General features: G+C 39.4%; 1 protein-coding gene and 1 long non-coding RNA gene across 20 annotated transcripts in view; one reads left to right on the plus strand and one right to left on the minus strand.

Annotated features, from left to right (window-relative positions):
• Positions 1-7247, plus strand: part of CDC42SE2 (CDC42 small effector 2) — a 129269-nt gene extending 122022 nt beyond the window's left edge. For 8 of the 18 annotated variants that reach the window (XM_045394206.2, XM_065545883.2, XM_065545885.2 and 5 more), the window contains 2 exons: positions 3645-3760; positions 4461-7247. In XM_045394206.2, the coding sequence (XP_045250141.1) occupies positions 3645-3743 (99 nt within the window). In that variant the 3' untranslated portion in view covers positions 3744-3760; positions 4461-7247. The remainder of the gene's footprint in view (positions 1-3644; positions 3761-4460) is intronic. The other 10 variants (XM_073994169.1, XM_073994168.1, XM_073994167.1 and 7 more) reach the window with 2 other exon arrangements.
• The window catches only part of LOC141407059 (uncharacterized), a 29468-nt gene continuing 19569 nt past the window's right edge, over positions 4713-14611 (minus strand). For both annotated transcript variants that reach the window (XR_012414053.1, XR_012414052.1), the window contains 3 exons: positions 9903-10052; positions 8657-8905; positions 4713-8230 (listed from right to left, as the gene is read on the minus strand). This is a non-coding gene — a long non-coding RNA (uncharacterized lncRNA). The remainder of the gene's footprint in view (positions 8231-8656; positions 8906-9902; positions 10053-14611) is intronic.

Genomic DNA, 14611 nt, shown 5'->3' on the forward strand with positions numbered 1-14611 from the left:
AGCATTTAAAATCTTATGTACATTTCCGAATTTCCTTTAAGATTCCTCCCTGAATGAAAAACCTATCATTGGCATATTATCTTTTTTGCTTCTCATAGTTTAGGTAGAACTTTAGGACTGTACTTTGCAGGGCTTGCACACCGGCCTCTTAATCTTAGATGCAGGATCGAGATGGGACTTTAGCTGTGGTGGAGTTTCTACCTTGTTGTCTCCAGGCAGCCTTCTCTGCTACTGAAGTGGACTTTTTATGAAGTATTTCAGCTCTTTAGAGCTAAATGTGTTTCCCAAATGTGTTCTGTAGTTAATTCATATTTGAGTTTGCTATCTCTAAAGCAATATTCAGCATCCATCCCACCGTCACAGAGCACTGTGTTCTTGCTGCTCGGAACAGTGTTGTTCAGTTAGTAACTTTTTTTTGAGATGTAGTCTTGCTGTGTCACCCAGGCTGGAGTGCAGTGGCACAAACTCAGCTCACTGCAACCTCTGCCTCCTAGGTTCAAGCAATTCTCCTGTCTTAGCCTCCCGAGTAGCTGGCATTACAGGCATGCACCACCATGCCTGGCTAATTTTTTGTATTTTGAGTAGAGTGGGGTTTCACCATGTTGGCCAGGCTGGTCTCAAACTCCTGACCTCCAGTGATCCACCCACCTCGGCCTCCCAAAGTGTTGGGATTATAGGTGTGAGCCACCGCGCCTGGCCAAGTAACTTTTCTTGAAAGTATCATGGATAGTTCTGATTTGATGAGCCTGACTCTGTTAGAAAAATTATGTTATCCTATGCAGTGCAATAATAAATAAGAAAAAACCATAAATAGACATGCTGCTTATTCAAAGAAAAGAACTGAGCAGCTAGTATTAGGAACGTGGCTTGACGCATATGCAACAGACTTGCCTGAACTATATTATTGAATGGTTAGATGACTTGTAATTTCTTTTTTCCTCTAAATATATTCTTATTCTACCTTTACTTAGTGTCAAAGACTTTCTTTTCTACTACCTTTTTTCCAGAAAAGATTTCTGTTACCTGTTCATTAATACCCTCTGTTAAAATATTGTATATTCACAGTCACAATAATACATTCAATCTCAGCACTGAAAGATTACTTATTAAAGTTACTTAATAAAGGTTACTTAAGATAAACCTAACCTTTTAAATTGAAGAATTGACTTTTGGAGAAAAAATTGCTTTTTTTCTTTCTTAGAATCTGCATGGCATTATTGAATGCATAGTGTAAAAACAGATTTTTTGTTTGGTTGGTTTGGGTTTTTTTTTTTTTTTTTTTTTTTTAATGCAAAGGCTCTTTCTGTTGCCCAGGCTGGAGTGCTCACTGCAGCTTTGACCTCCTAGGCTCAATCGATCCTCCTGCCTCAGCCTCCCCCAGTAGCTGGGACTACAGGCCTGCACCACCATGCCCAGCTAGTTTTTGTATTTTTTTTTTGTTTGTTTTTTTCCTTTTTTCTTTTTTTTTGAGACGGAGTCTTGCTCTGTCACCCAGGCTGGAGTGCAGTGGCCAGATCTCAGCTCACTGCAAGCTCCGCCTCCCAGGTTCACGCCATTCTCCTGCCTCAGCCTCCCGAGTAGCTGGGACTACAGGCGCCCGCCTCCGCGCCCGGCTAGTTTTTTGTATTTTTTTTAGTAGAGATGGGGTTTCACCATGTTGGCCAGGATGGTTTTGTATTTTTTTTGTAGAGACGGGGTTTCACTATGTTGTCCAGGCTGGCCTCAAACTTGTGGTCTCAAGTTATCTGCCTACTTCAAACTCCCAAAGTGTTGGGATTACAGCTGTGGGCCACTGCACCTGGTCATAAAGATGTTTTTTAAGACAGACCTAAAATATCTATAAAAGCTAACATGCCATGTTAGGTGGAAAATTATTTGGTATCAGGTTTGTGCCACATAACTTAATGTTAGTTACCATAAAGGGGCAGATAATGAATTTGAACTAGTGTCATATGACAGGCCCTAGCCTCTTCACACTGCATTAACTGAGGAAGTTTATGTTTAAAAAACAAACAAAAATAAATACAGATTTCTTCTTACACTCTTACCTGAAGTAGTCATTTTATTAATGTGACTATTACAGCAATACCTTATAATGAATGTGATGTCATACAAATAAGATGTTCCATGTAAGTAAATTTCCAGGTCAGTAAAAATGTCCCCATTTAAGAGCCAAACACATATTCTCATTTAGACTCTTTTGATCTAAATAAGCTATGCATTTTCTGTTTTGCCATTATCTTCTATTATAGTATATATTGAAACCTGACTGACTCCAAAAATGAGTTAGACAAGTCTTTCTTTAAATATTGACTCAGAATCACCAGTGGAAAGCACCTCACCCTTCATGCCTTATATTACAGTAGGTGCTCAGTAAGTATTTGATAAGCAGATGACTGATAAATGAATGATGTCCCGGTTCCCTCCAAATCATGGAATTGTGCAGGGCCCTTTGAGCTGATTCCATGAAATGCTCAACCACATTGCCAGTGCTCCCTCTCCACTGTTAGGCCATCATCTCCAAAATCGTATTGCTTGTGTTCCTTCTTCTAGCAGTCTAGCCTGACTCTCCAGTTCTCTGCTTCCAGACTGCTAATTTATATGAACTAAGATTAGAATAATAATGATATACTAAAAGTACTTCACAGTTTGCAAATAACTTTATGTGCCTTTGTTTCAGCAAAAAGAAAATATCCCGGCTTTCGTACATCTTGCAGTCTATCAGGAAACAGCCCTGTAATGTGGTCGGGAGAGACTACCATCTTAACCCTTTTACAAATAATAAGTCTGATACTCAGAGAGGATAGTTTACCCAGTTACAATATTAATAAATACACTGGGACTATCTGTCTTTGGGTTCTTTGATTCTTTTTTACTTTATCAGGCTATGTTAACATGGTACATTTTATGACACAGACTTTTAAGATTTATCTTTGGTTGGTCCAGTTTTATTCACGCTTATTTTCTTGGTTTTGATTCTTTACTAGGTAATTGAGGTGATTATATATGTGAGATATCTGTAAATTAAGATACTTGAGGTTGAGAAACAAAGTGGAGTTGATCGGCCGGGCGCGGTGGCTCATGCCTATAATCCCAGCACTTTGAGAGGCCGAGGCAGTCGGATCACTTGAGGTCAGGAGTTCAAGACCAGCCTGGCCAACATGGTGAAACCTAAAAATAGAAAAATTAGTTGAGCATGGTGATGTGTGCGTGTAATCTCAGCTACTAGAGAGGCTGAGGCAGGAGAATCACTTGAACTGGGGAGGTGGAGGTTGCAGTGAGCTGAGATGACGCCACTGCACTCCAGCCTGGGCAACAGAGCAAGACTGTCTTAAAAAAAAAAAAAAAAGTGGAGTTGATCTATATATTTTTGACTATTTTTCAGATGTTACCAAGTGCCTTGTGAATTACAAACTGACTCGTAATTTGGAAATAGAGAAAATAGGGGTTTTTGCAAAAAATGTTTCAATTGCTAGCCTGTTTGTCCTTATAACCAGAAAACGTTTGTCTATAAAAAGTTTTTTTTTCTATAAAAGTAGCCTTCTGAAAAAAGCAGCTCAGATAAAAATCTGGGAAAAGAATTACTTAGTTGCACCGGACCTAGTTCCTGACTTCCATTTTGTTTTATTTTTGTCTTGTTTTAGGTTAGCTCCATTCAGAACCAAATGCAGTCCAAGGGAGGCTACGGAGGTGGAATGCCTGCCAATGTGCAGATGCAGCTCGTGGATACGAAGGCGGGATAGCCCTGGTCCTTTCTCCAGTGAGTACTCAGGGGTCTGGACCTGAAGGCCAGACATGGCCAGGCCAATAATAGTAAATATATATATATATATATATAAAATGTTTTAATTGTGAACTTACTGGGAAAGGCAAAATTACTCAGCTAAGTGTCGTTTCTGCACTTTGAATCTAAGTTGTAGGTTCTTTTCCTTACTTTAAAACATCTGGTTGGGGAGGATTCTGATGACAAGATGCTTCTTATGTGTCCTTTAAACAAGAGTGAAATTATTATTTTGAGTATTGAGGCTGAGCCTGGTGGCTCACTCCTGTAATCCCAGCACTTTGGGAGGCCTAAGTGGGGATCACCTGAGGCCAGGAATTGGAGACTAGCCTGGCCAACATGGTGAAACCCCATCTCTACTAAAAATACAAAAATTAGCTCGGGGTGGTGGCGCATGCCTGTAATCCCAGCTACTCGGGAGGCTGAGGCACGAGAATTGCTTGAACCTGGGAGGCAGGGGTTGCAGTCAGCTGAGAATGCGCCACTGCACTCCAGCCTGGGTGACAGAGCAAGACCCTGTCTCAAAAAAGTATTGATACTAAAGATAATCTCATGGGTAATAATTTTATAGTTAACACTTCATTGTTTATAAACTTTTCAGATTAATTAAAAAGACTACTTTGAAAAAGGATAAACCCTGAAAATATAGAAATAATTTGAAGTTTTTTTTGTTTTATAGGGTTATTGTGAATTTCTGTATTTTCTCTGTCCACTATTCTGTAATTTTTTTTTGTCCTGTGATTGCGTTTCTTTTATTTTGAATTACAAAAAAGAAGTGTGATGGCACCTTGTCTACCCTGTCGTGATTATTCCAGTGAGATGTTACTGTTCTGCTCTGAAGAAGATACTGTCAGACGAATCCTGCATTTCCTTCAGCTGGCCTGCATGCCTTTGGACTCATGGACAGAGTTCTTTGGATTGTCACTGAATTTTCAATGTTTAATCAGTATGGATCTGATCTTCGCATGATCTTTTTTGTGAATGCTAACACCATTTTGCAGTTTTTTTTTTTCTATTTTAAACATTTTTCTTTTCACTGCCGACCCCCTGCCTTACGATTTTATTGGAAAGCAAGGACCTGCTATTATTTGTTTTTGCCATCATTTATGTATATTTTGGAAGGTATGAGACCCACAAGCACAATGATCATTTTTGTTTGAAACTTCAGCAGAATAGGTATCTGCATGCTTTATGAAGTTGCTTCGGTGAGAGCTCATGGGATGCCAGAAATGAACATTTCTTTGCTGCCATGGGCTGATGATGCTGCTATTAGATAAAGTTTAGCTGTGGCACCAAGTCACATCATTTTCATTGAAAAAGATTACTTGTAGCTTTAGAAGTATGACCTTTTGGTCTGTTTGATTAGAATTGCAATAAAAGAAAAGCTTGCATTCATAAGGCATTCATTCTGTTGTAAATGTTCAATATATATTTATTTTGAGAGCAAGGACCTGTGGTTGTAAACAGGTGTGGTTACGTATCTGAGTGTTGTGGTCATACTCTCATCCAGTCCGATCCTGAGCATCTTCATCTTATTAGCTGTTCGTTTCTTTCTGCACTCATTCTTTTATTTTTACTTCTTTTTAATGTTATGGTATCCAGTTGTTTCCAGTAGCAGTTTCTTGAACTTCTGGCCTGTACTACTAACTGCAGACCTCCAGAGTCACTGGCCTTTCTGTGCTTTACATATTTTAGGGGCCACGTCAGTTGGTAAGAGCAACATACATACTGACCTGGCTGAATTATTGCCAGTGAAAACAACCTGTACGAAGCCTTTGCTCAGGTTCTAAAATATGTTTGTCCTTGCACAAATTTTGTATGTTTCAGATATTTCTGTAAAGCTTTCTTCTTTTCTGTTAGAGTGTGGTGTTAAGCCAGAGTCAGTGGTCTTGTTCTCATTAAACTGTTTTAATCCTATGTCCAATTCAAGCCTACCTAACTACATTTGGTAGGATTAACATTTCATGTAACAAACGGGGCTCAATTAAAAACTTTAGATAACTTTGAATAAAGGAACAGGGATCACTTTATCTTCTGCCTTCATTTACCTTAGTCCCAGATTCTTGCAAAACAGGCAACTGAACAAACATTAGGTTAATGTAGGTAAAACGTGAAAGCATTTCTCCTCCACTTTCTAAAATTTTATTTACCCAGTACAGTGGGGCACCAGACTACTTGATCTTTGTATTTTGCAGTTTTGAGCTTTTGTGTCAATCCCAGGCACAGAGAGGATCTGCCAAGGAAAAACATTTGCATCTTCAGAGTAGACATTTTGCAGTTTAGTAACTTCTAAAGTTGAATTTATCCATTGTCACTGATTCACCAAGTGGATGTCGCATTGTGGAATTTTCCTGAGTACCGTTGTCATTCTGCTCAGCCAGGCACGATCAGTTTCTTGACCAGGGACATTGCTGTGTGCAAGCTCTTTAGAAGGGAGATGGGGTTTTCTTGGCATTATCAGCACTCATGCTATTTAGTCTACTTCTATTTTGACTCTTTAAATTAGTACAGTTTTTCTACTTGTCATATAACTCCTGGAACAACAATACGGGAAGCCGTGATCCTTTTCCCCAACTCATAATTTTATTCTTTTTCCAAATCGCTGTTTTGTTTTGTTTGTTTGCTGCTCCAACGACCAGCGTGTGTTGGATCGGATCACCATGGTAAACCAAAAGTGGACTTGTCAGCCTATAACTACTCTGCAGCTGCCACTAACTCTACAGGCACAGTAACTACACTTTATACAGGAGCACATGCCAAAGTGCCTGGGAGGTGCCAATAACATCAAGAAAATTACAAAAAAAGATACGGTATTAACCTTGGACATAATTTTTTTTTTTTTTTTTTTTTTTTTAAGGGAGGCAGCTTTCCCACATTTATAAATGGGGTTGTCAAGCTCAACAGGTCATTTGTTCCCCATAGCAGCATATATCTCATTTTTAAATTGAAGCTAATTAAATAGGATTTTACTACTCAACATTCATTATACTGTTAATCTTTGCTGAAATACATGCTAACAAATGTTAAGCAAGGGAAACTGAAGATTGAATCACATGGATTCTGTTAGCAGTGTTCTGCTTTCTGTAAAAAGAGGTACTTTCCCATGATGGAGGCATGAAGTGGTGCCAATAAGCATAGAGCGGAAATGTTGACTTTAGTTCACATTGGGTTTAGCATTTCCAGTGCAGCATTATCAGTGGGCCTTTACAAATACTTTGGAGTACATTAGCTTTCACTTTGATGTTAAGTTATAGCAGACTCATTATAGAGAACAAGTATGCCTTGATTTTGTTTAAAATGACTTCTGCTAAGCACCCAGAAGATAAAATTGACATATTTTTATAATATAAGCATACTTTTTTTGTACATTGTGTTCATTCTTGAATAAAATGAGTTCTGTGTTGGCTTGTAGATATTAAAAAGAAAGTATTGATTTTGATTCAATAAATGTTTTCTTTCAATCCTGGTTGGCCTTTCCTTTAAATTTGTTTCATTTTTGTTTTCTTTCAAGGAGGAAATTATTTACCAGAATGCATACGTATATTTTCAGTCATGACTCCTATCATGCAAAAAACAACTTAAAACTTTGATTTAAAAGAGAATTTAAATTTCTATCATTGTAGTCTTTAACTTCGCAGTTCACTTTTTAATTTAACAAATACTTAGAATGAAAATTAAATGGATAGAAATAGGACTAATAAAACTTTTATGCCTGGTGCAGTGACTCACACCTGTAATCCCAGCTCTTCTGGAGGTGGAGGTGGGTGGATAGTTTGAGAACAGTCAGGACAACATGGTGAAACCCTTTCTGTACGTTTTTTTTGCCTATCAACCACATGATTTTTAACAAAGGTATCAAGATATCTACACAGTTTTCCATGAAGTATCTTGTCCTTATAGTACATGTAGGACTTAATTAAAATGAAATGGAATTAAGAATTCTCCTCATACTTAGCCACATTTGAAGTGCTTAGTAGCATCATGTAGTGATCAGCTACTATATTAGGAAGTTATAGACTATGTCCCCCATCACAGTTTGGGGAGTTAGTTTATGGTTTGCCTCTAAAATGGTTTACAACACTGGTTCCCACAGGGAGTGATTTTGCTCCCCATGGAGACATTAGAGCAATGTCAGGAGGCAGTTTTGGTTATCACAGCTTGAGGAAGGGATGGCACAGGATCCTGGGGAGTGGAAAGTAGGGATGCTGCTAAATATCCTGTGATGTACAGGACAGCCCCCACAAAAAAGATTTGATCCAAAATGTCATAGTGCCACAGCTAAAACCTGTTTTAAGACGAAGATCTGTATGTCTGCATACTCACCAGATAGAACCTGTTAGGGACGCTTTGTTGCATCAGATCACGTGCACAGGTAAGTGAGGTGTTTTGCTGGTTGAATACTGAGAATAGGTGTTAGGTTTCGTTTTATGAGAATTGCCACAAAACATTCTAAAAACAGAAAAGTCAAGACAAATATCAGAAAAGAGTATTTCAAAACTTAGGGTAACTTTTGTCCCCATCCCATATCCAAAGATCCTAAAAAGAAATTGGCTTAAAATGAAGTGCTTTGCAAAATAAAATTCTGACAATCCAGTGATATCCCAACTATGAAAAAGTATCTGAAGAAACTGATGTTGGTAGACCAAGAGCAATTACATTGTGAGCTTATGTTTTCAAAGGATATGCATAAAACATTAAAGGAGGGGCACATAACCACAAAAAGACAAATCTATAAAATACAGCGCCAGAGTCTGGAAATTGCTAATATTTATGAAGATGCAAAAATCTACAAAATTGATAAAGACGAAGGAAATTCTGTGACCTCTGCTTAAAGTACACTATTCGCAAACGTAAAAGAAGTCATAGAAATTTTACCTTCTATTTATTGTCTCCATCCAGAATGGTCCAGTAAGAATGAAACCATTAAATGACTCATCTTCATCTGACTTTTTATGTTTTGGCACCTTTAACTTTTGGTTTTTATGATGTTTCTCAGCCTATGAGGGTTTGCCTTTGATACTTTGTCCCAGGATCCCTTGAGCCGAGGAGTTCAAGGTTACAGAGAGCTTGAGCTATGATGGTGCCTCTGCACTTCAGCCTGGGTGACAGAGCAAGACCCTGAATCTTTGAAAAAATAAAAGTGTTTTTCAATGAGCTGCTCCATCTAAGCAGGAAGGAAAAAAAAAAAAAACTTTCTTGTAGATATATGCAACCTCTAGGCTCATTTTGACCCCTACCTCATCTTTTTAATGCCCATCATCTTAATAATGTTCTATCTGGTTTGCCTTTGATGCCTAGAAGAAAAAAAAAACTTCGTCTTTACTAAAGATAAGTTACTCCCTGAATAAGATCAAGTGTTTGATCTGGGACTTTACAAGGATATGTTCAAAGAATGGTGATCTTGGTTTTGAAGAAAACTGATTTTCATCACATTAGAAGGTAATATTATTAGTAGAAAAGTGAAGACGGTGCTTCATTCTAACCTCCACATTTTATATTTTGTAAATCCAAGCTATGGAGTGCATTAGAGCTTTTACTGCTCACTAGAACTCATGGGTTCAGTAGCTTTGGACAGTTAAACGCAGCTGAGAACCTGCCTTGGGGGCCCCGAAAGAATTCTTAGGCTTAGGGGTATGTTTTTTTTGTTTTGTTTTTCTCCCTTAAAGGAGCAGCAAGCAAGTAACACACTTCTTCCAAAATCTTCACGAGCCTCACCTAGTTACCTATTTCTTACCATTGCTTTAAGTTACATAAACATATTAATCATTTTTATGTCTGTGTCTTTCAAATAAATGTGTAAGCTGGCAGAAGTCCTTTGCCTTAGACAACACGCTTTCCCCCCAGACCCTCCGCTGCTGGTGTGCTCTGCCGCAGGCCTTCATCTGCTGGGCGCTGCCGCCTCAGGGAGTGTAGAAAACATTTCAGCTGCTGTTTCCGGGTTTCTACAAAAAAGTGTTTTACTTTTCAGAAATACTGCAAAGGAGGTAAAAACTACTCTGCTTCTGTCTTTTGGCAAAACCACCCAGATTCCAAATGGTTTAAGTTCAATCTCTTTCCAATGTCCATAATGTCCATTGTGTCCTATTATAATTTTTCACAAGTGTATGTAAGTTTTGCTCACCTGATTTTCGTTGCTTGGATAGGTACAGCGTAAGTGTACCTAATAAGTGACTGGACTGTCCCTCTGTAAACGCAGCCACATCCAATCAGTGCACAATGGAATTAAGTCCACAGACCATCTAGGCCAATAGCATAAAAAGATCTGCTACTCCTAAAACCAGAAACAGAAACAAGCAGTCCTTTCTCCCTTTTTCCCTCTTTTCAATCTGATATTCCTATAGGAAACTAGTATGATCAAATAGACATTTTAGAAAAATACCAGCTGGGCATGGTGATGCGTGTCTGTAGCCTCAGCTACTTTGGAGGGTGAGGCAGAGGGATCACTTGAGCCCAGGAGTTGGGTTCATCCTGGGCCACATAGCAAGACCCTGTCCCTTTTACAAAAAGAATCTAAGGGCCAGACACAGTGGCTCAAGCCTGTCATCCCAGCACTTTGGGAGGCCATGGTGGGCGGATCACAAGGTCAGGAGTTCGAGACCAGCCTGGCCAACATGGTGAAACCCCATCTCTACTAAAAACACAAAGATTAGCCAGGCATAGTGGCACACATCCGTAATTCCAGGTACTCAGGAGGCTGAGGCAGGAGAATCGCTTGAACCCAGGAGGCGGAGGTTGCAGTGAGCCGAGATCGCGCTACTGCACTCCAGTCTGAGCGACAGAGTGACACTCCGTCTCAACAACAACAACAACAACAAAAGAATCTAGGAAATACTCGTTCTACTGTGAAGGACACAGTAGAGGGTCAGGCAGTCCAATCTGTGATTAATGAGAGTTTTACAAAAAGCAAGGAAAACGCTCTTCAGAGGAAAAAGATTAAAAAAAAGTCTCTTCAAATTAAAAAAAAATTTGTTTTTACAATTACACTTTCTCACTTCACAGCCCTCAAGGACCTTTTGTTCTGAAGACTCATATATTCAGCTATGGGAAATATTATTTCTCTGATTATTCCTTCAACTTTTGAAGATTACCCGATTTCTCAACAGCAATACTGTGGTCTGGAATATAATGGGGCACTCCCCTCCGACTTTGGAGAAGACATTATTTTGAACTAGAATTCTGTCTACAGCCATACTCTCAATGAACTCTGTCTACAACCATACTCTCAATGAAGTAAGATGGCAGAATAAAGATGATTACACTAGCAATGAACGGCTTTACTTTTCACACACCCATCGTGAAAACACTGCAAGATAGAGAACAAATCTAGTAATAAAATAAATCTCAGGATTTCTAGGTCTGAAGCCAACCTAGAAGGCATTCTATCCAAATTAGAACAAACAATGAGAGATTTTAGAACAACTGTTTACAAGAAGCATATTAAACGGATACCATTCAATAGCAGGAAGATAACATGCAATCAAAACATTTTTATTGAGCATTATGTGCCAAGGTACTGTTTAGACACTGAGGATACAGCAGTGAACAAATTTCTTAAGCCTCCAAGAGTTTTAGTTCTACTTGGGGGTATGCAGAAAGATATTAAGCCAAATAAATAAGTGAATTATGTAACAGATTAGAAAATGGTAAGTGCTCTGGATAAACAACTCGGGGCATAGGAGAGGAACTGTAGTTTAAGATATCACCATGCTGAGACAGCGACATTGAAGCTGAGATGTTAGTAATACAGTTAACACACTGTATTAGGCCTTCTTGCATTGCTATAAAGAAATACCCAAGGCTGGGTAATTTATAAAGAAAAGAGGTTTAATTGCCTCATGATTCTGCAGGCTTTATAGGAAGCATGGTGCTAGCACCTGCTCAGCTTCTGGGGCATCACATGGCCAGAGCATGAGCAAGAGAGAGAGTAGTGGGGGAGGGGGCACACACTTTTTTTTTTTTTGAGATGATGTCTTGCTCTGTTGCCCAGGCTGGAGTGCAGTGGTGTGATCTCAGCCCACTGCAACCTCCGCTTCCCGAGTTCAAATGATTCTCCTGCCTCAGCACCTGAGTAGCTGGGACTACAGGCACATGCCACCACAACTGGCTAACTTTTGTATTTTTAGTAGAGACGGGGTTCCCCATGTTGGCCAGGCTGGTCTCCAACTCCTGACCTCAGGTGATCTACCCGCCTCGGCCTCCCAAAGTGCTGGGATTACAGGCAAGAGCCACGGCGCCTGGTTGGACACACACTTTTAAATGACCAGATTTCACAAGAACTCACTATTGCAAAGACAGCACTAAGCCATGAGGGATCTGCCCCTATGTCCCAAACACCTCCCACCAAGCCCCACCTCATCACTGGGGATTACAATTCAAGAGATTTGGGTAGGGACAAATATCCAAACTGTGTCACACATTTTACCATCAACAAACAAAAAGGAAAGGCAATTGTAGATATGTTTGTTTAAACCAAAAACAGGTCCAAAGATACAATATGATTTTGAGCAACTAATGAGCGTACTCTAAGTGCCCAGAACAGATGGGCCATGCAGGAGGCACTCAGTAAATATGTTCTGTAAAATTTAAGAAAGGAAATGTCATCTGACAGGGATGACTTTAGAGACAAATATTGCATTTCATTTAGTGCTCATCACATATCTTGTTTGTACAGTGAATTATAAATATATTTAAATACCTTTTTAAGTGAAAGCATAAAATACTATAGTCACAGAACAAAACGTAAGTTTTAGAAAACAAAATTCAGAAGATGGTGTGGGGTTAAAGAAATGGAGGGGAATAAGTGTCAATCTCCTTTACATATTCAGAACTCATGAACTCTATACATGTATGTTTAAAATTACCATTTGAAGTTCTAACAGATGAGATATTTAGATATAAAAATATAACAAAAACTGGAAGAAGGAGGACAAGGATTCTGTTACAAGCCTCATCTTTTGGTGCATAAAATCATTTGCACAATTCAAAGTTGATGAATCAAGAAATGAAGGTATGCTTACGTTATTTAAAATAAAGGAAGTAACCCTCAGAAGACTTCAAAAGACAAATGGCTACAAGTGGTTATCCTTAGGAAGTGGGAATGGGGTTTGGGAACTGGATAAGGAGACTTATTTTTAATTTCATGCCATACTATACTATTTGGATTTCATTCTGTTTATCCTACTAATTTTATTCAGTAATATAAGACAAAATAACATGATGTTTTAAACTAGAGAGATGAGAGGGATGACATTCAGCAAGATGGCAGATTAGGAAGCTCCAGGCTCATTTCCCCAGGGAAACACCATCTAGACAATATTCAGACCAAAATATCTTATAAAAACTCTAGAAATCAGCTAAGAAGCTACGGCAACCTAGTGAATGTTTAAACAAGAACAAGTCACACTCAAAGTTATAGGAAATTTCATGAAATTTTGGTCACCTTTGTTCCACCTCTTCCCTGGTGCAGCATGGCATTATCAAAGGAAACTGCCTCAATCCCAGTTTATCCCTTGGGACTAAAGGAAAAAGGCGGAACTTGCCTTGTAACTTACTAGTTAGATGTCTGAGGGCTGCTTAAGGGACTAGTTTCTGTTGTTCCTGACTCAGAGCACTGAGGAACAGTGACACACTTTGGACACATGGTTAGAGGCTGTAAAGCAGAGGGGGAGTGCTCTGGTGCACTAGAATAGCAGGCAGCTCTCAGATCCACGGTGCTTTGGGGCAATAGATAACAGGAAGAGGAATGCACATGACACCTAAGTACAATACAAGTAAACATAAGTAATACAAAAATAACACACACAAGGTCCCAGGGAAGACACAGCCCCAGAAACGGTTTGAGAAGACGCTGAGCCTTTAAGCTAGACTGATTAGTGAAGGTATTCTCCTGCACAAAGCCAGCTGGTAAAGACTGGGAGAGCTGGATGTTTCTTCAAATAACCACACCTCAAAAAGAGATCACAAAGTGTACACAGAAACAATGAAACATAGTCTATTCAAACGTATAAAATAAATCTCCAGAAATCAATCCTAATTAGAATACAGACCTCTGACTTACTTGACAAAGTATGTAAACAACTGTCAGGCTGGGTGTGGCGGTTCATGCCTGTGAACCCAGCACTTTGGGAGGCCGAGGCTGGTGTATCACTTGAGGCCAGGAGTTCAAGGCCAGCCTGGCCAACGTGGTGAAACCCTGTCTCTGCTAAAAACACAAAAATTAATTGGACATGGTGGCACGTGCCTGTAGTCCCAGCTACTCAGGAGACTGAGAACCTGGGAGGCAGTGGTTGCAGTAAGCCAAGATTGCATCACTGCACTCTGGCCTGGGTGACAGAATGAGACTCTGTCCCAAAACAAAACAAAAACACCACAAGTATCTTAAATATGCCAAACAACTAAATAAAATTAGGAAAACAATGTATGAACAAAATGAAACTATCAACAGATACTTTTTTTTTTTTTTCCGAGATGGAGTCTCACTCTGTTGCCCAGGCTAGAGTGCAGTGGTGTGATCTGTTTACTACAGCCTCCGCCTCCCAGGTTCAAGCACTTCTTCTGCCTCAGCCTCCCGAGTAGCTGGGACTACAGGTACGTGCCACCATGCCCAGCTAATTTTTTGTTTTGTATTTTTAGTAAAGATGGAGTTTCACCATGTTGCCTAATATGGTCTCGATCTCTTGACCTCGTGATCCCTACCTTGGCCTCCCAAAGTGCTGGGATTATTGGCATAAGCCACCATGCCCGGCTGAGAAATTTTTTTAAAAGCCAGATTCTGGAGCTGAAAAATGTAATTGTTGAATTGAAAAATTCTCTAGAAGGATGAAACAACAG

Source organism: Macaca fascicularis, chromosome 6, assembly GCF_037993035.2.
Source record: "Macaca fascicularis isolate 582-1 chromosome 6, T2T-MFA8v1.1".
Taxonomy (NCBI): Eukaryota; Metazoa; Chordata; class Mammalia; order Primates; family Cercopithecidae; genus Macaca; species Macaca fascicularis.